This window comes from Schistocerca gregaria, chromosome X (genome assembly GCF_023897955.1).
Source record: "Schistocerca gregaria isolate iqSchGreg1 chromosome X, iqSchGreg1.2, whole genome shotgun sequence".
NCBI lineage: Eukaryota > Metazoa > Arthropoda > Insecta > Orthoptera > Acrididae > Schistocerca > Schistocerca gregaria.
The window spans coordinates 864,116,760-864,142,161 of record NC_064931.1 but is presented as its reverse complement, the minus strand read 5'-3'; the positions used below and the strand labels follow the sequence as shown (position 1 = coordinate 864,142,161).

General features: G+C 40.7%; 1 protein-coding gene across 1 annotated transcript in view; it reads right to left on the bottom strand.

Annotated features, from left to right (window-relative positions):
• LOC126298366 (probable chitinase 2) overlaps window positions 1–25,402 on the bottom strand; it is a 295,462-nt gene that overhangs the window by 24,699 nt on the left and 245,361 nt on the right. Inside the window, exon 7 of the mRNA XM_049989666.1 lies at window positions 9,942–10,070. Coding sequence (XP_049845623.1) covers window positions 9,942–10,070 — 129 coding nt within the window. The remainder of the gene's footprint in view (window positions 1–9,941; window positions 10,071–25,402) is intronic.

Here is a 25,402-nt window from a genome sequence, read left to right as displayed (position 1 = left end):
AAGTTCATGACGCCCTCCATCGGTAATGCTGTAATTCAGTATGGTGGCCCACTCTTAGCCTTGATGACAGCTTCCACTCTCACAGGCATACGTTCAATAAGGTGCTGGAAGGTTTCTTGGGGAATCGCAGCCCATTCTTCACAGAGTGCTGCATTGAGGGAGAGGTATTGATGTCGGTCGGTGAGGCCTGGCATGAATTCGATGTTCCAAAACACCCCAAAGGTGTTCTATAGGATTCAGGTCAGGACTCTGTGCAGGCCAGTCCATTACAGGGATGTTATTGTCATGTAACGACTCCACAACAGGCCGTGCATTATGAACAGTTGCTCGATTACTGAAATGCTTTTCAACAGTGGGAAGCAAGAAGGTGCTTAACACATCACTGTAGGCCTGTGCTGTGATAGTGCCATGCAAAACAACAACGGTTGCAAGCTCCCTCCATGAAAAACATGACCACACCATAACACCACCGCCTCCAAATTTTACTGTCGGAAATATATATATGCTGGCAGATGACGTTCACCGGGCATTCGCCATACGCGCACCATGCCATCGTATTGCCACATTGTGTACCATGATTCGTCACTCCACATAACATTTTTCCACTGTTCAATCATCCAACATTTACACTCCTTACACCAATCAAGGTTTGGCATTTACCAGCATAATGTGTGGCTTATGAACAGCTGCTCGACCATGAAGTCTTCTCACCTCCTGCCTAACTGTCATAGTACTTGCAATGGATCCTGATGCAGTTTGGAATTCCTGTGTGATGGTCTGGATAGATGTCTGTCTTTTACACATTATAACCCCCCCATGAACCATGGACATTGCCGTTGGTGGGGACGCTTGCGTGCCTCAGCGATACAGATAGCCGTACCGTAGGTACAACCACAACGGAGGGGTATCTGTTGAGAGGCCAGACAAACATGTGGTTCCTGAAAAGGGGCAGCAGCCTTTTCAGTAGTTGCAAGGGCAACAGTCTGGATGATTGACTGATCTGGCCTTGAAACAAGAACCAAAACGGCTTTGCTGTGCTGGTATTGTGAACGGCTGAAAGCAAGGGGAAACTATGGCTGTAATTTTTCCCGAGGGCATGCAGCTTTACTGTATGATTAAATGATGATGGCGTCCTCTTAGGTAAAATATTCCGGAGGTAAAATAGTCCCCCATTTGGATCTCCGGGCGGGGACTACTCAAGAGGATGTCATTATCAGGAGAAAGAAAACTGGCGTTCTACGGATCGGAGCGTGGAATGTCAGATCCCTTAATCGGGCAGGTAGGTTAGAAAATTTAAAAAGGGAAATGGATAGGTTAAAGTTAGATATAGTGGGAATTAGTGAAGTTCAGTGGCAGGAGGAACAAGACTTCTGGTCAGGTGACTACAGGGTTATAAACACAAAATCAAATAGGGGTAATGCGTGAGTCGGTTTAATAATGAATAGGAAAATAGGAATGCGGGTAAGCTACTACAAACAGCACAGTGAACGCATTATTGTGGCTAAGATAGATACGAAGCCCACACCTACTACAGTGGTACAAGTTAATATGCCAACTAGCTCCGCAGATGACGAAGAAATTGAAGAAATGTATGATGAAATAAAAGAAATTATTCAGACAGTGAAGGGAGACGAAAATTTAATAGTCATGGGTGACTGGAATTCGAGTGTAGGAAAAGGGAGAGAAGGAAACATAGTAGGTGGATATGGATTGAGGCTAAGAAATGAAAGAGGAAGCCGCCTGATAGAATTCTGCACAGAGCATAACTTAATCATAGCTAACACTTGGTTCAAGAATCATAACAGAAGGTTGTATACATGGAAGAGGCCTGGAGATACTCAAAGGTTTCTGATAGATTATATAATGGTAAGACAGAGATTTAGAAACCAGGTTTTAAATTGTAAGACATTTCCAGGGACAGATGTGGACTCTGACCACAATCTATTAGTTATGAACTGTAGATTAAAACTGAAGAAATTGCAAAAAGGTGGGAATTTAAGGAGATGGGACCTGGATAAACTGGCTAAACCAGAGGTTGTACAGAGTTTCAGGGCAAGCATAGGGGATCAATTGACAGGAATGGCGGAAAGATATACAGTAGAATAATAATGGGTAGCTTTGATAGATAAAGTAGTGAGGGCAACAGAGGATCAAATAGGTAAAAAGACGAGGGCTAGTGGAATTCCTTGGGTAACAGAAAAAATATTGAATTTAATTGATGAAAGGAGAAAATATAAAAATGCAGTAAATGAAGCAGGCAAAAAGGAATACAGACGTCTCAAAAATGAGATCATCAGGAAGTGCAAAAAGTCTAAGCAGGGATGGCTAGAGGACAAATGTAAGGATGTAGAGGCTTATCTCACTAGGGGTAAGATAGATACTGCCTACAGGAAAATTAAAGAGACCTTTGGCGATAAGAGAACCACTTGTATGAACGTCAAGAGTTCAGATGGAAATCCAGTTCTACGCAAAGAAGGGAAGGCAGAAAGGTGGAAAGAGTATATAGAGGGTCTATACAAGGGTGATGCACTTGAGGACAATATTATGGAAATGGAAGAGGATGTAGATGAAGATGAAATGGGAGATATGATATTGCGTGAAGAGTTTGACAGAGCACTCAAAGTACTGAGCCGAAACAAGGCCCCCGGAGGAAACAACATTCCATTGGAACTACTGACGGCCTTGGGAGAGCCAGTCCTGACAAAACTCTACCATCTGGTGAGCAAGATGTTTGAAATAGGCGAAATACCCTCAGACTTCAAGAAGAATATAATAATTCCAATTCCAAAGAAAGCAGGTGTTGACAGATGTAGGATATAGTAGCATGTAGAGCTGCATCAAATCAGTCTCAGGACTGAAGACTGCAACAACAACAACAACCCTCTTCAACTGTCGGTGATCTTTGTCAGCCAACAGATGAGGTCGGCCTGTACCATTTTGTGCTGTACTTGTCCCTTCATGTTTCCATTTCACTGTCATGTCAGAAACAGTGGACCTAGGTATGTTTAGGAGTGTGGAAATCTCACATGTATGACACAAGTGACACCCAATCACCTTACCATGTTCAAAGTCCACGAGTTCCGCAGATCACTCCATTCTGCTCTCTCACGATGTCTAATGACTACTGAGCTTGATGATATGGAGTACCTGGCAGTAGGTGGCCACAACGCACCTAATATGAAAAAAGTATGTTTTGTGGGGTGTTCGGATACTGTTGATCACATAGTGTACTGCTAACTCCATGTGACATGTTTCATATACTTCTCGGAACATTTGAGTGAGCAGCTCTTTCTAAGAAGATAACTGAATGACTTGATATAGTAACTCACAAATAGCTGTGGGTAAGTGACTGTATAAGATGTGACAATCATTGGGTCAAACTGCTGAGCTACTGGTTGTTTTTGTGTTAAACTTTGTACTTAAAACAGTAACCACGTTGCATCAATAATACACTAAAAAGCCAAAGAGACTGGTCCACCTGCCTAATATCATATAAGGTCCCTGTGAGCATGCAGAAGTGCTGCAGCACGACATGGCATGTGCTTGACTAATGTCTGATGTAGTGCTAGAGGGAACTGACATCATGAATCCTGCAGGGCTGTCCATAAATCCATAAGAGTACGAGGGGGTGAAGATCTCATGTGAACAGCATTTTGCAAGGCATCCCACATATGCTCAATAATGTTCATGAATGGGGAGTTTGGTGGCTAGCAGAGGTGTTTAAACTCAGCAGAGTGTTCCTGAAGCCACTCTGTGGATGTGTGGGTTGTTGCATTGTCCTGCTAGAATTGCCCAAGTCCGTCAGAATGCACAATGGACATGAATGGATTCAGGTGATTAGACAGGATGCTTATGTACCTGTCACCTGTCAGAGTCATATCTAGATGTATCAGGGGTCTCATATCACTCCAACTCCACATGCTCCACACCATTACAGAGCATCCACAAGCTTGAATAGTCCCTTGCTGACATGCAGGGACCATGGATTAATGAGGTTGTCTCCATACCTGTACATGTCCATCTGCTTGATACAATTTGAAATGAGACTCATCTGACCAGGCAACATGATTCCAGTCATCAACAGTCCAATGTTAATGTTGACAGACCCAGGTGAGGTGTAAAGCTTCATGTGCAGTCATCAGGGGTACACAAGTGGGCCTTTGGCTCTGAAACCCCATATTGATGACATTTTATTAGATGGTTCACATGCTGACATTTGTTGATGGTCCAGCATTGATATCTTCAGCAATTTTCAGAAGGTTTGCAGTTCTGTCAGGTTGAATGATTCTCTTCAGTCGTTATTGGTCCCGTTCTTGCAGGATCTTTTTCCGGTCGCAGCAAAGTTGGAGACTTGATGTTTTACTGGATTCCTGATATTCACGGTACACTCGTGAAATGGTTGTACGGCAAAATCCCCACTTTACTGTTACCTCGGAGATGCTGTGTCCCATCGCTTGTGTGCCAATTATAACACCAAGTACAATCTCAATTAAATCTTGATAAACTGCCATTGTGCCAGACACGTCTTGTCTTATATAGGGATTTCTGACCACAGCACCATATTCTGCCTGTTCACATATCTCTGTATTTGAATACGCATGCCTATACCAGTTTCTTTGACACTTCAGTGTAGTTTACAGTAAATATGGACTTGACAGCCATTCACAACATGTTTCTGAGGCAATTCATGGAACTTTATATCTCGTTGCACAAGTTACTTAGTATCCAACATGCTCATTATTTTTACAAACTTACAGATGCTGTTTCCAATCTCAAGTTATGCAGCCTTTTTTTTTAGTCTAATTTTCTTCACTGTTGCTTTTAGCAGTTGAACCAGTATCCACCATCACAGAGTGAAGGTGGAGACAACAAGAAGCAATCGAGGTTGGTGGAGCTTTTAACAACTGAACCAGTATCCACCAGCACAGAGTGAAGGTGGAGACAACAAGAAGCATATAGAGGTAGGTCGAGTGAACTGTTAAGGTTGGTTGGGTTGTTTGGGGGAAGAGACCAAACAGTGAGGTCATCGGTCTCAACGGATTAGGAAAGGATGGGGAAGGAAGTCGGCCGTGCCCTTTCAAAGGAACCATCCCGGCATTTGCCTGGAGAGATTTAGGGAAATCACGGAAAACCTAAATCAGGACGGCCGGATGCAGGATTGAACCATCGTTCTCCTGAATGCGAGTCCAATGTGCTAGAACTGTTAAGGATGAGAAGATATAATCCACCCTGTTGCAACCATTGAAGTATGTGACATAGATAAGGACTTGGAGTATATAAGGACTTGGAAACTAATGTGGGAATGTTTGTTAGGATGTTGCAGATGGTCCTATTCTACACAACCACAACACTACAAAACTGTAGCAAAATACAAGAGGACCTGCAGGGGATTGACACATGGTAAAGGAACTGGCAGTTTACCACCTGAAAACCATAAAACATCTAGGTGTACGTATCTCGAAAGATTTAACATTGAAGGGTGACCTCACATTAATTATATGTAGGACAGGTACCAGCTTCAGTCAAATAATCCTAAGGAAATTATTTCACCTAAGAAGCATGTAGCACACAAAACACTGATTTGGCATGTTTATGAGGATTGCTCATTTCTGAAATCCGTATCAGATAGGAGAAATAGATGAGAAAGAGAAGAAATAATGAAGAGTAGAACATTTTACCTTAGTTTTATTTAACTTGTGTGAGACCGTCACACAGATGCTCATTCAATTCCAGTGGTAGACATCACAAGAGAAGTGCTGTTCATCATGGAGAAGTTTCCTTCAAAACTTCCAAGAACATATATTTAAAAGATAGCTGAGCACTGTATTATTTTCTCTCTTATAAATATTGTGAAACTACTACCATTGTACAATCAGAGAAATTCAAGCTCATACTGAGGCTTACCAACTGTTCTTCCCATGTACCATTCAATAAACTTAATAGGAAAATGAGATTGGTGTACACGGTATCCTTCAACACACAGTGTAAGGTGACTTGTGAAGCACAGAAGTAAATGTAGGTGTAGACTAACAAATCAATCGAATGTGCCACACACATTTCATAAAAGATTACTCTCTGCATGTCTGTTCATTCATATTCTCTGACACTTATAAGAACCACAACTATGTAATAATTCACTGCTGTCGCTGTTAGTGTTAATGGTTTGTATTTAAAACTAGATATCTCACTTGAAACCTACAAGCTAAAGACATTCCTTTATAAATGTCATTCATTGCCATTTTAACACAGAGTAACTGATTTTTGTGTCCAAATCCACATTAATAATGTTACAAAATCTGTTAAACTAACGTGTAAACCTATCTAAAAATATCAAAAACGTTTTATATTCAGCCAATTATTTACAGGAAATGAGTAAAGACATATACAGATAAACATGTACAGTACTTTATGCGTCATCAGATAGGTCACAGAAAATTACAAAATGAAAACGAGATTTAGCTATTATTGTATTGGGTGGGTGCAAAAGTTTTAATGTATCTCCATAAGTTTAATAAACACAACAGATACTTGTAATAGAGAGCTTAGCCATCACTAATATATTCTCCTTTACTATTTACAACAGTTTGCCCATGCAAGGATAACTTTTCAATTCTACGGCTATAGAAATAACATGGTTTTCAGGCAAAGAACTCATCACACCATTTTCAGAGTGTATTTTCAGCCAGAAAGGAAATCCTTTGAAAGCTGTTTGACAGAAGGCAGAAAAGGTGAAAATCTGAAGGTGCAAGATCAGGTGTATAAGGTAGTTGTGGACCTACTCCCAATCAAACTCCTATATAGTGTTTTTGATAGTCTACCACAATACGGGCAGGTGTTATTGTGGAGTAGCATCACTTCAAACAGTCTTTCTGGTCACTGTTCTTGGATTGTGTCTGCAAGTCATCTCAGTTGTCGACAATAAATGCCACGAGTGATGGTTACACCTTGGAGAAGGAATTTGTGGTATGCCACACCGACCCTTTTCCACCATGTGCATAATCATCCTTTGTGAATGTGTGCAGGTCTCTGTAAGGGGAGTTGCTGGTTTGTTTCAGACTCAGAAATTCCTTTCTTGTCCTTATGTTAGCACAAAGACAGTCACAAGTAATGATACAGGATAGGAATGGTTGGTGTTCCTCATGAGTGGTCATTGTTGATGAGCAAAGAGAGATTCATATATGGCAACTGCGATGCCTTGGCTAATAATGAGATTTTTTTTTCCTTTCTTTTACTACCTTGTACTCCATAGATATATTTATGATAACGTAGAATATTTTTCATTTGATTATATAGTGTAGAACGTGATTGTGTATGACTATGTTTACTGTCCTTTTTGTTTTGTATGAGTTCCTTATATAAAGATTCGGATTTTGTTTCTGATTATCTTTCAGATAGTTTTATTAAATGTATTGTGTGAACAGGAATGCAGTAGCAGAAGTTCTGTAAGAACTGTGGAGCGAGAGAGATATCAATAGTTACCGGGTTGAACGGTGAGGAGACAGTGGCAGCTGGCATGAAAGCATGGTGGTATGGAAGTGAGTGCTGTGTTGTAGCAATGGTGTGCCTTTAAAGCAATATTAATACTGGACTTTTTTGTGTAAGATTGGTTTGGAATTTGACTATATCATGGATATTCTAAATGGACATTGTATTATGCAAACACTGTTGGTTTTTTGCAGAACGATGCCTGTGGCAGTGACAGTGCACTCGTGAACAAACAGTATTGTCATTGGTTTAGAATTGAGCTGCATTACATAAACTGTGAATTTAGTATTGCTCATTTTCTTGACTACGATATATGAGGTGTGCTAAAACACTAACTGTCAATGTAGAAACTGTGAACAGTGTTGCTACATAAGTGACTGTTTTTGCGGGAACAGTATCATTATGAAGCGCGAATATTAACAGTAGATGGACTGTATAGCTTTGCAATTGGCAAAGTATAGAATGTGGAATGTTAATTTAAACATGTTGTGGACTGTGCCAAACTATTGTGTGTGAATGTTGCAGTTGAATTAATATGACCTTCACGTGCTGCACAAGCAGTTACTTTGTTCCAGCCTATGACAAATGGATGTTATGCAACTTTACAACTGCCAGTTGAAACAGAATGTAAGGAAAGACAATATTTTAATGCATAGGACGTGACTGGAGGAACTAATAGGATTCATATCAGCAACATGAAACTGCTTCTGCGGCCATCGCCACATCACGCCGACCCAGAACAGCTAAGACCTATAAACATTCCTCTCTTCGAGAAACACAATTTTAATCAATTTAATTGCTTTATGCTTTCTAATAGACTATCTCTTACTGTTTCTCTCTATAAATGAAATTAGTGTATTGTAAAGACTGTTCACCTTCAGTGATTGTTGACGCCACCCCTAACAGTAGTTATTGCCATCATTTATTTGTTTTTGTTCTTGCGAGTATTCTCATTAGTTGTTGCATGTGTCTTTTGGAAGGGCTTGCTTCAGTGTGTATCTGCAGTAATTTAGACAGGAGAGTTTATGTGTTGCACAGCAAAATGTGGCCAAACATGTAAGTTGAGGCATCTGCCATTGACAATATTTACCCCAACCAATTACAAAGAACTAGCTTATTTGCCATTTGTTCAAGTTAGCATATTGGAGGGAACTTTGAATCTGACAGTTGTCAAAGTATTTGATCTTTGTTTACATGCCACTTAATGTCATATTCCCATTCATTCATGTTTAGATGCAAATTTATCTGGGTTTAATTGTTACCGGTAAGCAAAATTACTGTACACTGTGTCATTATTTATCAAATTAGCTTCATTTTTTAATTGTTTTCCACTATCAAAGGATTTTATTAATAGTTCTAATGGCTCTGAGCACTATGGGACTTAACAGCTATGGTCATCAGTCCCCTAGAACTTAGAACTACTTAAACCTAATTAACCTAAGGACATCACACAACACCCAGTCATCACGAGGCAGAGAAAATCCCTGACCCCACTGGGAATCGAACCCGGGAACCCGGGCATGGGAAGCGAGAACGCTACCGCACGACCACGAGCTGCGAACTATTGGATTTTATTATCAGGAGTTTAACAGGATTTGGAAACTTCTCATACAGAGGTGTGGTTTTGAAGTTTCCGGAAGTAAAAGGGATTCATGGGGTTTTATACAATATTAATTTTCTTCATGCAGTTTTTCTTTAAACATTTTTTTCTGATTACAAACTCAGGGTCATAATAAATCTCCAGGAACTATTTTCTTCACACCACCCAATGATTTTTGTGATTGTGGCTTAAAGCATGAGGTACCCACACACACAATTTTTGAACCTTTCCCACCGCATGCAAATGAGGCACGATAGAGGAACAGTCACACATCATTACATTTGCCAGTTCTTGAGTACACTATGTGGATCATTTTGGATTAGTGTGTTTAAAGGATCTTCATCGGACCCCAAAGGCCTTCCCAAAAGTGGACAGTCACTAATGTCAAAATGATCCTCCTAGAGAAGAGAAACCATTTTGTTGCCATGGTCTGTCAAATGGGGTTATCCCCATACATGATGCAAATGTTTCTGACTGCCTCTGCTGCTGAACCATGCTACTGAATTCAAACAGAAGAATACATCAGAAATGTTCTGATTTCTCCACTTGGCACTCCATTTTCTAGCATTCACAGCTTAACTCACTATCTCCAAATCGCAAAATTACAATATGTTAACTCAAGCAACAAAAGTGAACTATAAATAACTAATGACAATCAATAAATAGACCCACAGTAACCAGAATACCAACACACAAAAAAACAACAACACTATGAACTTTTACACCAACATAATACAAATTTAGGAATGATAATCTGAATTTATGTAAAAAGTAGCCACTGAATTTAACAAGAGAAGACATTAATTGAGGAAGAATCATTTAATCTGTAAGCATAATGAAAACACGTTTACATTACCTTTTCTGTCAGACTCTTGGCATTGTCATAAACAATCACTTTGTTTGTACTAACTGCATATGGTGTAGATGATTTGTCATCCCACATTATTGTCCACATGGAACTATTGGTCTTTAGTTCCAAACATATCTGAAAATAAACAATTGATTGTGCCATCAAATAATTAGGCATATAATTGCAGCAGACAAAGATTTAAATCATATTTAGCATTGTAGATTTTGTTTTTGTGTGTTATGTAGTTTGTGAATGATATACTCAATAGCTTGTTTAAAATTCACATGTGAAGAAGCCACCAAAACTTATTCTAGACTTTGCTCACAACTGTAAAAACAGCAGTCCACTCTCTGGAACTGTTGACTAATTTCACTCACATTTCCAGTTTAATTAATGTACTGTAATGAATGTTTTTAATTTATTGCAATAACTATTTACTCTAACAATAGTTTTCAAAAGCAGTAGACAGTGTGTTCCTCACAAATATTTATCAAACTGTTGTTTATATGTAGCCATATAATCAAAAATGTGGAAGTGTTATGTACAATAATAATAATAATAATAATAATAATAATAATAAAAACCTAAAGATCAAGCAGACACAGCAAACCCAGTTAAATATCGCCCCATAACATGCCTACCAACAATATACAAAATATTAACTTCAGTCATTACACATACAACACAGAACAAAATTATAAATGAAGAACAAAAAGGCTGTTGCAAAGGAGCACGAGGATGTAAAGAGCAACTGATAATAGATGCAGAGGTGACATATCAAGCTAAAACTAAACAAAGGTCGCTACACTATGCATACATTGATTACCAAAAAGCTTTTGATAGTGTACCCGACTCATGGTTACTACAAATATTGGAAATGTACAAAGCAGATCCTAAATTGATAGAGTTCCTAAACTTAGTAATGAAAAATTGGAAAACCACACTTAATATCCAAACAAATTCAAATAATATCACATCACAGCCAGCGCAGATTAAGTGTGGAATATACCAAGGAGACTCATTAAGTCATTTCTGGTTCTGCCTTGCTCTGAACCCACTATCCAACATGCTAAATAATACAAATTATGGATACAATATTACTGGAACATACCCACATAAAATCACACATTTGCTATACATGGATGATTTAAAACTACTGGCAGCAACAAATCAACAACTCAACCAATTACTAAAGATAACAGAAGTATTCAGCAATGATATAAATATGGCTTTTGGAACAGACAAATGTAAGAAAAATAGCATAGTCAAGGGAAAACACACTAAACAAGAAGATTACATATTGGATAACCACAACAACTGCATATAAGTGATGGAAAAAACAGATGCCTATAAATATCTAGGATACAGACAAAAAATAGGAATAGATAATACAAATATTAAAGAAGAACTAAAAGAAAAATATAGACAAAGACTAACAAAAATACTGAAAACAGAATTGACAGCAAGAAACAAGACAAAAGCTATAAATACTTATGCTATACCAATATTGACCTACTCATTTGGAGTAGTGTAATGGAGTAACACAGACCTAGAAGCACTCAATACACTTACACGATCACAATGCCACAAATATAGAATACATCACATACATTCACCAACAGAAAGATTCACATTAAGCAGAAAGTAAGGAGGAAGGGGATTTAGAGGCATAAAAAACCTACATTATGGACAGGTAGACAATTTAAGAAAATTCTTTCTAGAACAAGCAGAAACTAGCAAAATACACAAAGCAATAACTCATATAAATACATTGGCTACACACTGCAATTTCATAACCACTGCCACAACCCTTTAGATCAGGTAACATCAACAGATACGAAGAAAGTAAATTGGAAAAAGAAAACACTACACGGCAAGCACCGTATCATTTAACACAGCCACACATTGATCAAGACGCATCCGACACGTGGCTAAGAAAAGGCAATATATACAGTGAGATGGAAGGATTCATGATTGCAATACAGGATCAAACAATAAACACCACATATTACACCAAGCATATTATTAAAGATCCCAATACCACAACAGATAAATGCAGACTTTGCAAACAACAAATAGAAACACTAGATCACATCACAAGTGGATGTACCATACTAGCAAATACAGAATACCCCAGAAGACATGACAATGTAGCAAAAATAATATATCAACTACTTGCCTTACAACATATAAACTTATAAAACAACACGTTCCCACATACAAGTATGCACCACAAAATGTACTGGAGAATGACGAATACAAATTATACTGGAACAGAACCATTGTAACAGATAAAACAACACCACATAACAAACCTGACATCATATTTACCAATAAAAAGAAGAAATTAACACAACTAATCGAAATATCCATACCCAATACAACAAATATACAAAAGAAAACAGGAGAAAAAATTGAAAAATACATCCAACTGGCTGAGGAAGTCAAGGAAATGTGGCATCAGAATAAAGTTGACATTATACCAATTATACTATCAACTACAGGAGTCATACCACACAATATCCACCAGTACATCAATGCAATACAGCTACATCGAAACTTATATATACGACTACAGAAATCTGTAATTATTGATACATGTTCAATTACCCGAAAGTTCCTAAATGCAATATAACATATACCGTACAGTTAAAAGGAAGTCACGCTTGATCAAGGGCCACGTCACTTTCCATTTTTGACCAGACATAATGTCTGAGAAAAGAAAGAAAGACTAATAATAATAATAAAATACTGACTGTAGAACATGCCCCACACATTGGCTTACTGCTGCCTGTTCTAGTCCCACCAGTGGAAAAATGTGTAGGATTACAGTCACACCAATATGTTAAATGTTAAACTATTCACATCATTTATTGGCTGATATGTGTTCACTGAATGCCATTTCATGTGGGAATGATCACCACCAAACTAGCAGAATGCATCAATGCAGATGAACTGCCTATCCTGGAGACATGTTAAACTCATTTTCTGTTGTGGTAGCACACCACAGGATGAGAATGCTTAGCAGTGCCCATGGCCACAAGATTAAACAGACGTAACATTCTCTTTGGCTGTTATGTTCTCATAGTCATGGGAGCTAAATAACTCTGAAATGAAATTTCTATTCAAAAACTTATTAAATTTGGATGAATATGGAAGAGAAGGAAATGCAAGTGAAGAGAATAAGACACTGATGAAAATGGATAGTTGCTATGTCCTGTACGTTGCAAAGAATCCAAATCCATTCAGATGTGTAACACACAATCTCATTACACTCATTTTCACATAGTACTTTCAAAACTGTTAGAAAGACATCACAGGGATACATAGTATGAGCAGACTCACTGACAGAATTGTTTACCTAGGGGTAGCAGTAAGCAGAGCAGGCCAGTACTTACACTGAGTTCAGCCATCATGGACCTCACCTTGCACTTTATGCCAAGAGTTATTGCTGAGTGCTCACTAATCATCTATGTACTGAATGTCTCTCTGTGGTTTCAAACTTTCTGCTTCCTGTAGATTGTCTCACATGGTGAGTTTTGTTTCCTCTTACAAGCTTCTGTTCCTCGGTTACTGTGAAGCCATCATTGGCCAGTGAAGTACCCACACTCACAGTGTAGTGTAATGGCATTGTCACACCTGTTCAGATACTAAATTTCCAGTTGAATTGGAGGCAGTTGAAGGAGCCTATCTTTTTAAGCAAACAGTCTCTTTTCAAATCTAAGATGGGGAAGGGGAGAGGGGAGGCAGATCTAAAGACGAAGTTGAAGAAGAAGTCCAGAGGCCTGTTGATTCTTTGCTCATGCATATTGAGTGCACTAATATATCTGACTGTGGGTTTTTTAATTTTTGTGTGATGTTGATATGAAGCAGTAAGCAACTGAGAAACTAGAAGAAAACTTAAATTTGTCATAAGAGAAGCTCCATTTTGTAAATGCCAATTTCAACGTAAGTCACTAGGCATCTGCTAGAGTGTAGTCCTTTTTCACAAAATAAAATCCAAAGTAAATTAAGGAAGTATTTTCTGAGTATATTCATTGCTTCATTCTTTAAGAAGCACTCTGTTCTGAAGCATTAGAGAATGATGAAGATGAAGGTGATGATGAAGATGATTATGACACGAAAATGATGGAAACATATACAAAACAAGAGAAGGAGAATTGTCAGCTTTGTAGTCCATCACCACAGCTTTAGCAGGATTCTTAAAAGTGAGATAAAACTCAGACAGGTAAAAACTGTGACTGGTCACTGAAGGATACACTGCAGGATACACCGAGAAGGGTCAGCATAGTGTTACAAAAATTAGTCGAGCAACTAAAGTGGAGTGAGGAAATGCAGCAGACTATAGAGAAAATTAGTTTAAAGTTAGATAAATAGAATATGTACATAAAAGTTTAAGAAATGTGTGACAGTGCAAACGGAGAAAGTAGCCTGAGGCCACTCGGAGCACGTGCCACAGTGAGAGGTACTGACCGAACATGGAACTGCACTAAATTTTGATATAAAAGCCACTTTCCCTCTGGAAACACAGAACTTTGGTAGTTTCTGACCCTCTGTCTAAGAGGATCTGAAGTAATGAGAAAGGCAGGTTGATTGCTTGTCTCAGATCAACCAGAAGGACACAGTGGGTGAGATTATGTGTTATCATGAGAGGACTGTTACAGCTGCATCGAGGGGAATCCTCTTGATGGGAAAGAAAATCATGAGCAAGTCTGGTGTGGCTGATATGCTTTCTGCACATTAAGATATCAGCTTCCTGAGAGGTATCAACAGAAATATGTCAGGCCTCGGTGGCGCCGTTGATGCTCTTAGCTTGTTCTTGTGGTAGCCTGGAATTCCATATCCTAGTTTTCAAAATGTGATGTTGCGGTTGCAACGTTAAGTCTGTTCCTCATATTCCAAGTTAAAGTTTGTGTCCTGTGATTGCTTCATTAGTTAATTTGCCAGCAAGTTCATTTCCTGGAATACCCATGTGGTGCAATATCCAGATGAATGTTACTGTTGTACTGGAGCTGTGGAGTTCAACTAATAGGTCTTGGATTTTACCACAAGGATACTCATTGTAGGTAGTTTATGGAGTCTTTTGTGGCAAGAGTTTTAATGTGCTACAGAGTCCATAATATGGTGACCAACTCAACAGTGTATAATACTGTATGCACTTGACTAAGAATACTTCTTTTGCCCCCTTGCATCTGCAAAAGCAAAACTGACCCTCCTATTGAGTTTTGATCCATCTGTGTAGATGCATGTTGAATTTGGGTAGTCATGGAGAACAAAATGGTACAGACATCTGAGAATCATGGGACTAACAATTTTCTTAGTGCCAAAAAAGAGGTCCATTTGAATCATGCGACTGGATACATAGTCATGGGGGCTGGGAAGAGAGAACTCCACAAACACAGGCAAGAAGGCTAGTTGGAGACCCTTGCACAGAGCCTCCAATTATATCCCATCTAGTCTACTTTATGAACAGTGTGAACTGTTGATTGTGAAACAGAGTTAACTAACATAGATTGGTAGACATCTGACAGATTGTGAGATCATAATTCAAGAAGAGTTGTTGACATCTGACCCTCAGCGGTGGAACACCAGCTTCCACCAGTAGGCTGTCCATACTGGGTGTATACGTGGACATGAAAAAGAAAGTCCTTGATTTCCTGGTTAAAAATACATTTTTTCCACATGTGAAACTACACTTTTTCATGGGTGAAAATACACTTTTTCCATGTTAAGTGACAATATGCTTTCCCTTGGAGCTATAAAACTTACAAATCCTTTGAATGGTAAAAGTAATATATACCAGTGTTGAACTTGCCAGCACTTTAGGAAAGGAAACCCAGCAAAACACAATGCATTTTGGAAAGATCTTTGTTGCACAGAAACTTGTATATTGCATACTTTTGTATTATGAAAGTATAAATACAAATTCTGTCGATTACAGCACAGTAGCTTTCAAAGCAACGAAATCAAGATTTTGATGCAGTTTTGTCAGCCAATAACAACATCACTGTTCAGTGACATGAACACACAAATAGGAAAAGTTACTGGTTTAAATTAATATACATTCAGTACAGCTACATGATAAGCTAATCTTTCACCTATAATATTGGCATTAAATATTTTTGTTCTTTTCTCTGAGGGTGTACTTAGGCAGGATCCTAAGAGCACAGCTTAAATTTCAGCAGCTGATTGCTTGGTTGGTTGATTTGGGGGAGGGGACCAAACAGCAAGGTCATTGGTCCCATTGGATTAGGGAAGGATGGGAAAGGAAGTCAGCTGTGTCCTTTCAAAGGAACCATTGCGGCACTTGTCTGAGGTGCGGAAACATGTGCGTAGGGAAATGAAACCTCAAGATGACCGGACATTTGTTTGAACCGTCATTCTCCCAAATGTGAGTCCAGTGTGGTAACCACTGGGCCACCTTGGCAGCAGTTGAATGTTTATGACAAGTAAAATTGTAAATTTCACTGCTGTGCACTGAACATTTGTGGGTTACCTGACTGAACAAATGTTGTGATGAGCACTTTGATTTTTCCACAGAAAAGCCAGTTGCATATGAAATTGCTCAAGAATTCACCTCACATTTTTATAGTTTTCACCATTGTTATTCCATAATTTGCAATCTATGAAAGAACTAAAATAAACATGAAAAACTAACCTTGAAGCTTGGTCTTTTTCAGCATGTTATCCTTTAAGATATATCGAACACAAATACACCAGTAAGTTTTAAATAATGGCATTAATGGCTGGTCTTCAAGCCCAAAATTATTCTAAGCGGCTGGTCCTCAGAGTGTTAAGTTTTGAGTGAGAGTCAAATGCTCTGTGGTTTAAGAAATTAAGTGCACTTTTTCACATGTATCATAATTTAGCTTGTGTAAAAGGAAATTTACTTTGAAAGTAATGCTTCTTAATTTGCCAATCACAATATTTTCTCATGACCTGTTATAAATCTAAACAGTTGTTACATCATGCTCATTGAAAGCATTTTGTTAAAAAGTATTGCACAGTCTTTGTTCTAAGGCCATCAACACATTTTGATGTTGACAGATGCTTACGTGCAGTTTGTTTTGTTGTAAATGGCACATTTTCTTTGCAACTAAAATTTTATTTTGGTGCTCTTCTCTTGTTTATATTTCCTTACTGCAGTATTATTCTGCAGTAGTGGGCCAAAGTAAAATTCTTTGTTAGAGTATCAGTTAAATTACAAAAATTTAACTGTAAACTAAAACAATGAAAAATTTCTGGAATTCTAAAAGATGTTTGGTAAGGCGGGCAGCCACAGCCAAACCTCGACATTTTTTCAAAGAAAATTCCGCACTGGCAGTATGAATGATTTTTATTAAAGCTGCGAGCAGTTTCGCACCACTTATCGGTGCATTCTCAGACAATCTGTACAAAAAATAATATAATAAGATCTCGTATAAACTATTTGATCCCCCAATTCTGAGGTGTAAATTAAAGTTTTAAATAGCCAGTTTTTTGAATGAAATAAGAAAGTACTCACATTCGCTATTTATAACATAGTAAAATTGAACATTGCCCTGTAGCCACTCCCTATCATTCACGTCCAATATACTGTCATCTGGTGAAAGCGGTAGTTAAAATTTAAAAATCTTTTTAAAAAAATTTTAAATGATGGGAGCGGCAATGACCTAGAAATAAAAATAAAATACAATGCTGATAAAACTCCCCTAAACACGAACGACGAAAAGCAGAACATTAGCATGAACAAACAGCAGAATTATGGTCATGTAAACATATCAGAACACACCGTGCAAGTTGTGAGGAGCCTTGCGGCAGCGGACATGGCCTGACTGACTGGCCAAATCCCAGAAAATGCTCACGCAGTGGCGCGAGAATTGCCAGAGGCCAGATGATGTGTGTAAGGTGTGTAGAGTGAGGGTTGCTGAACATTTGATAAACAATTCCTTATGTCTATTTTTTTAAGTCTAATACCATACTAGGTGGCCAATATAAAAAATGGGCAGTTAGTTAAAACTATAAGAATAATAATTGTGGTTCTGAATGCGTAAGGCCCAGAATACACCTAAAAATATATTGGACAGAACCTACTAACAAGTAAGCTATAGGGGTAAGGCTATCTGTTTAAGTAATCAAAATTTTCTAAAAGACCTTTGTGCCTCAGATTGGTCTGGGTAGTAAGTGAGGAGCGAGGGGATTTCTTCAGAACTCTGAAGATTTCAACCTCTTCCAAAACATTAAGGGTGTTGGCCTTACTTTCCAAGTGTAACACCCGAATGTTGTTCTGGATACCAGTGATATGGTGACCTGTTTCCCGCAAATGCACACCTACAGCCGATTTTGAGCCAAGGTCGTTGGTGTGCTCCTTAAAGCGGGTCTCAAAACTTCTTCCTGTCTGGCCTATGTACTCCACATCACAATCATCACAGGTGATACTATATACCACCGACAACTTGAAACTATTCCACGTTGCAGCCTCCTTGTGCCTGAACTTCTGTCCATTGTCTTTAGGAATATAAAAAGCCGGATTTATTCCCTTAGAACTTAAGCATTTGCCGATTCTGCTTGAAATGTTACCATAGAAATGTATCCTGTGGAATTTACACCCAATAGCTAATCCGCCATTGGGGGATCGAATAGTTTGTATGAGCACTTATTATATTATTTTTTGTACAGATTGCCTGAGGATGCACCGATAGTGGTGCGAAACCAGTCGCAGATTTAATAAAAGTCATTCATACAGCCAGTGCAGAATTTTTTTTGAAAAAATTCTAAAAGATTCCTGGGTTTATCCCAGATATTTCCCAGGTGAAAAAATTCCCATGTTTCCTTAAATTTCACAGTTGTCCTGGGGCATATACACCCCGCTATAGTGTCTGTCTTTTCAGGGGTGGAGTGAGTCCCACCTTCCTCCTGATGGAAGATGACGCATGGCCCCACCAAGCTGCCATCATGGAGGAGTACCTTGAAACAGACGATATCAGATGAATGGAGTGGCCTGCCTGTTATCCAGACATAAACCCCATAGAGCACATCTGGGATGCTCTCGGTCGACATATCACTGCACGTCTTCAAACCCCTATGACACTTCAGGAGCTCCAACAGGCACTTGTGCAAGAATGGTGGGCTATACCCCAGCAGCTACTCGACCACCTGATCCAGAGTATCCCAACCTGTTGTGCAGCCTGTGTATGTGTGCACGGTGATCTTATCCCATATAGATGTCGGGGTATATGTGCAGGAAACAGTAGCGTTTTGTAGCACATGTGTTTCGGGATAATTTTCTCAACTTATCACCAATACCGTGGACTTATAGATCTGTGTCATACGTGTTCCCTGTATGCCTACACTATTAGCGGCAGTTCTGTTTAGTGCCACATTGTGTGGCACCACATTTTGCAATTATCCTTAATTTATAAGCACAAGTGTAGAATAGCGGCCCATTCAAGAACTTTAGTATGTGCACTGTCAGCAGGGGTACTTCACGAGTCAACAGTGACTCGATAATAACCAGAGAAAAGAAACCTGTGAGAGGAAATGAAAACTCACTGTACGAATGAATCTACAGGAAGAGAGAAAGTCCAAATGCTTGTAGAGATGTGCAAGTGGGTAACTAAGCATGCGGCTGGTGACTGAGCATTTGGCAATAACACATGGCATGATGCGCAACATGAAGTCCATTGTAGTTGAACTCAGCGTAAGCACTCCTGCTCGGCTTATTGCTACCTGCAAGTCAACACCTATATCGGCAGGTCTGCTCATACTATGTGCTGCACGTGTCCTTCGTGGCAGGCTTCTGCACTATTCCGTAGTAGTACACAAGCCAATTCATTTGTCTCCACTGCAATGTCCACTGGCAAGGATACTAAATCCCTCTTTCCTGAAAAGCCCTCGTAGGGCTGAAAATGACCAGGCTTGAGCCATAATCTCTGGCACAGAACCAGAGAGGCCTCCAGAGAAACTAACAGCAGATCACCCACTGAAGAAGGCAACACCAACATCACTGGTTCTCACAGAAGTTCAGAAGGGCTTGAAGGCTGGGGGAGTGGGACATCTATCAGCAGCAGTGGAGATGAGCCCACCTCCATCAGAGGAGGGATGTGGGGGTAGGATGTGGTGGCAGAGGAAGTGGGGGAGGAGGGGGAGAGTGGATCCAAACCCATAGAGGTTCACTGCAGCAGGCACAGGTGCAAGTCTCACAGGGGCCTGAGCCTGTAGGCGAAGGGGTGACAACAGAGGTCACAGAGGAAGTGGCAACGAGGAAGAACACTGCTGCAAGTGGGACCGTGCACGTGGATGAATGCTGTGATCGAGCCTGCCACGCTGTGGACCAGAAGATTGTGGCAGTAATGTCCCACCAAGGTACGGGCACAACTGATTTGCATGATGGGTCAGCTGCTCCTGTCAACATCCACTGCAAGCAACTGTAAACCTTTGTGGCCTACCATGACACCCAGCAGCCACTCCTGCCACCAGCTAAAGGATCGAGCCTGGGAGGAAAATGTGGTGAGCCACAGTGGTCTGTGGCATACCACTGAGGCTGCAGCAGATCCGTGAGACACCACGGCTGGCACCCATGCAAATATTCTGCTGGACTACACCCATTGACAGGTATCAATGGGTATGTAGCCAGAAAATTTGATGATGCAGTGTTGTGGGAAGAGGCAGACAATGACTTCTCCATTTGGGTATTGAATGTGGCATGAAGTGGTGATAGTAATCTGCCAGATACTGTTACAAATGCAAAAGTCTTCAAACTCTCTCAACACAAACTGTCTACAATTATTAAATTGAAAGGCGAAGGGAGATCTCTCACTGGCAAAAATAACCTAAAATGTGCAAACAGTGGCAGTGAATGATGTGGAGCACATTTTGACTACATACGGGAAACTGAAAAATGTGCTGACCGCCAATAACCACAGGATGCCCAAAACTAGACCCAGAAAATCAATGTACACCCTGTCCTAAAGGGATCCAGGGCTGGCTAATGAAAAAACTGGTGCAATTGTGCAGCCTGGGTCTGCGCACAAGCCTCACAAGCATACACCAGATGTTTAGTGTCACAGTCGATCACAGGCCAGTAAATGTGACATCATACCAAAGCCTTCATATGAGTCATACCCCAGTGTGCTGCATGCAGCAACTGGAGTATGCAAGGTTGCAACACTTGGGGGATGACTACTTGATAGCACTGCTCCTCTCTGGAAGCATAAGGACCCCCGGGACAATGGTGAGTCAATCACGTAGGAGCAAAAACACTGGATCCATACCTGAAGAGGTGCACTCTGGCCAACCCATCAGGACCACCAAAACGATTTTGCAGGAAAGTGGGTCAGCGGCCGTGGCAGCCACAACCACTCCTGCTGTCAGTGGGAAACCCGACAGGGTTTGCTGCATGGCATCATCAAATGTGAGCACAACAGCCTCCTGCCAATCAAAGTCTGGACCAGATCCCACTTGGTAACTGTGATAGTACATCAGTATTGGGATGTCAGGCAGTGGAGTGATAGTGAATGTCATAGCAATAGTTTCTGAGAAAGAGGGCCTACCAACTGATCCCTTATTCTAGTCAAGGTCTGCCACAAATTTCTCTTCTCCCTAATTCTATTCAATACCTCCTCATTAGTTATGTGATCTACCCATCTAATCTTCAGCATTCTTCTGTAGCACCACATTTTGAAAGCTTCTATTCTCTTCTTGTCCAAACTATTTACTGTCAACGTTTCACTTCCATACATGGCCACACTTCATACAAATACTTTCAGAAACGACTTCCTGATGCTTAAATCTATACTCGATGTTAACAAATTTCTCTTCTTCAGAAACACTTTCCTTGCTATTGCCATTCTACATTTTATATCCTCTATACCATCATCAGTTATTTTGCTCCCCAAACAGTAAAACTCATTTACTACTTTAAGCGTCTCATTTCCTAATGTAATACCATCAGCATCACCCAATTTAATTCGACTACATTCCATTATCCTCATTTTGCTTTTGTTGATGTTTATCCTTTCAAGACACTGTCCATTCCATTCAGCTGCACTTCCACATCCTTTGCCGTCTCTGACAGAATTACAATGTCATTGGTGAACCTCAACGTTTTTATTTCTTCTCCATGGATTTTAATTCCTACTCCAAATTTTTCTTCTGTTTCCTTTACTGCTTGCTCAATATACAGACTGAATAGCACCGGGGATAGGTTACAACCCTGCCTCAATCCCTTCCAAACCACTGCTTCCCTTTCATGCCCCCCCCCCCTCCTGACTCTTATAACTGCCATCTGGTTTCTGTACAAATTGTAAATAGCCTTCAGCTCCTTGTATTTTACCCCAGCCACCTTCAGAATTTCAAAGAGAGTATTCAAGTCAACATTGTCAGAAGCATTCTCTAAGTGTACAAATGCTAGAAATGTAGTTTTGCCTTTCATTAATCTACACTACTGGAAATTGAAATAAGAACACTGTGAATTCATTGTCCCAGGAAGGGGAAACTTTATTGACACATTCCTGGGGTCAGATACATCACATGATCACACTGACAGAACCACAGGCACATAGACACAGGCAACAGAGCATGCACAATGTCGGCACTAATACAGTGTATATCCACCTTTCACAGCAATGCAGGCTGCTATTCTCCCATGGAGACGATCGTAGAGATTCTGGATGTAGTCCTGTGGAACGGCTTGCCATGCCATTTCCACCTGGCGCCTCAGTTGGACCAGCGTTCGTGCTGGACGTGCAGACCGCGTGAGACGACGCTTCATCCAGTCCCAAACATGCTCAATGGGGGACAGATCCGGAGATCTTGCTGGCCAGGGTAGTTGACTTACACCTTCTAGAGCACGTTGGGTGGCACGGGATACATGCGGACGTGCATTGTCCTGTTGGAACAGCAAGTTCCCTTGCCGGTCTAGGAATGGTAGAACGATGGGTTCGATGACGGTTTGGATGTACCGTGCACTATTCAGTGTCCCCTCGACGATCACCAGAGGTGTACGGCCAGTGTAGGAGATCGCTCTCCACACCATGATGCCGGGTGTTGGCCCTGTGTGCCTCAGTCGTATGCAGTCCTGATTGTGGCGCTCACCTGCAAGGCGCCAAACACGCATACGACCATCATTGGCACCAAGGCAGAAGCGACTCTCATCGCTGAAGACGACACGTTTCCATTCGCCCCTCCATTCATGCCTGTCGCGACACCACTGGAGGCGGGCTGCTTGATGTTGGGGCGTGAGCGGAAGACGGCCTAACGGTGTGTGGGACCGTAGCCCAGCTTCATGGAGACGGTTGTGAATGGTCCTCGCCAATACCCCAGGAGCAACAGTGTCCCTAATTTGCTGGGAAGTGGCGGTGTGGTCCCCTACGGCACTGCGTAGGATCCTACGGTCTTGGCGTGCATCCGTGAGTCGCTGCGGTCCGGTCCCAGGTCGACGGGCACGTGCACCTTCCGCCGACCACTGGCGACAACATCGATGTACTGTGGAGACCTCACGCCCCACGTGTTGAGCAATTCGGCGGTACGTCCACCCGCCCTCCGGCATGCCCACTATACACCCTCGCTCAAAGTCCATCAACTGCACATACAGTTCACGTCCACGCTGTCACGGCATGCTACCAGTGTTAAAGACTGCGATGGAGCTCCGTATGCCACGACAAACTGGCTGACACTGACAGCACAAATGCTGCGCAGCTAGCGCCATTCGACGGCCAACACCGCGGTTCCTGGTGTGTCCGCTGTGCCGTGCGTGTGATCATTGCTTGTACAGCCCTCTCGCAGTGTCCGGAGCAAGTATGGTGGGTCTGACACACCGGTGTCAATGTGTTCTTTTTTCCATTTCCAGGAGTGTATTTTCGAAGATAAGTCGCGGGGTCAGTACTGCATCATGTGTTGCGGCATTTCTACAGAATCCAAACTGATCTTCCCCATGGTTGGCTTCTACTAGTTTTTCGTTTCATCTGTAAATAATTCGTGTTAGTATTTTGCAGCCATGGCTTATTAAACTGATAGTTCGGTAATTTTCACATCTGTCAACACCTGATTCCTTTGGGATTGGGATTATTCTATTCTTCTTGAAGTCTGACGGTATTTCGCCTGTCTCATATGTCTTGCTCACCAGATGGTTGAGTTTTGTCAGGGCTGGCTCTCCCAAGGCTATCAGTAGTTCTAATGGAATGTTGTCAACTACCGGGGCATTGTTTCGGCTTAGGTCTTCCAGTGCTCTGTCAAACTCTTCACGCAGTATCATATCTCCCATTTCATCTTCATCTACATCCTCTTCCATTTTCATAATATTGTCCTCAAGTACCTCACCCTTGTACAGACCCTCTATATACTCCTTCCACCTTTCTGCTTTCTCTTCTTTGCTTAGAACTGGGTTTCCATCTGAGCTCTTGATATTCACACAAGTCGTTCTCTTTTCTCCAAAAGTCTCTTTAATTTTCCTGTAGGAAGTATTTTTCTTACCCCTTGTGAGATATGCCTCTACATCCTTACATTTGTCCTGTAGCCATCCCTGCTTAGCCTTTTTGCACTTCCTGTCGATCTCATTTTTGAGACGTTTGTATTCCTTTTTGCCTGCTTCATTTACTGCATTTTTATATTTTCTCCTTTCATCAATTAAATTCAATATTTTTTCTGCTACCCAAGGATTTCCACTAGCACTCATCTTTTTACCTATTTGATCCTCTGTTGCCTTCACTACTTCATCCCTCAAAGCTACCCATTCTTATTCTACTATATATCTTTCCCCCATTCCTGTCAATTGTTCCCTTATGCTTGCCCTGAAACTCTGTACAACCTCTGGTTTAGCCAGTTTATCCAGGTCCCATCTCCTTAAATTCCCACCTTTTCGCAATTTCTTCAGTTTTAATCTACAGTTCATAACTAATAGATTGTGGTCAGAGTCCACATCTGTCCCTGGAAATGTCTTACAATTTAAAACCTGGTTTCTAAATCTCTGTCTTACCATTATATAATCTATCAGAAACCTTTGAGTATCTCCAGGCCTCTTCCATGTATACAACCTTCTGTTATGATTCTTGAACCAAGTGTTAGCTATGATTAAGTTATGCTCTGTGCAGAATTCTACCACTTGGTTTCCTCTTTCATTTCTTAGCCTCAATCCATATCCACCTACTACGTTTCCTTCTCTCCCTTTTCCTACACTAGAATTCCAGTCACCCATGACTATAAAATTTTTGTCTGCCTTCACTATCTGAATAATTTCTTTTATCTCATCATACATTTCATCAATCTCTTCGTCATCTGCGGAGCTAGTTGGCATATAAACTTGTACTACTGTAGTAGGCATGGGCTCCGTGTCTATCTAGGCCACATGCATTCACTATGCTGTTGGTAGTAGCTTACCCGCACTCCTATTTTTTTATTCATTGTTATACCTGCTCCTGCATTACCCCTATTTGATTTTGTATTTATAACCCTGTAGTCACCTGACCAGAAGTCTTGTTCCTCCTGCCACC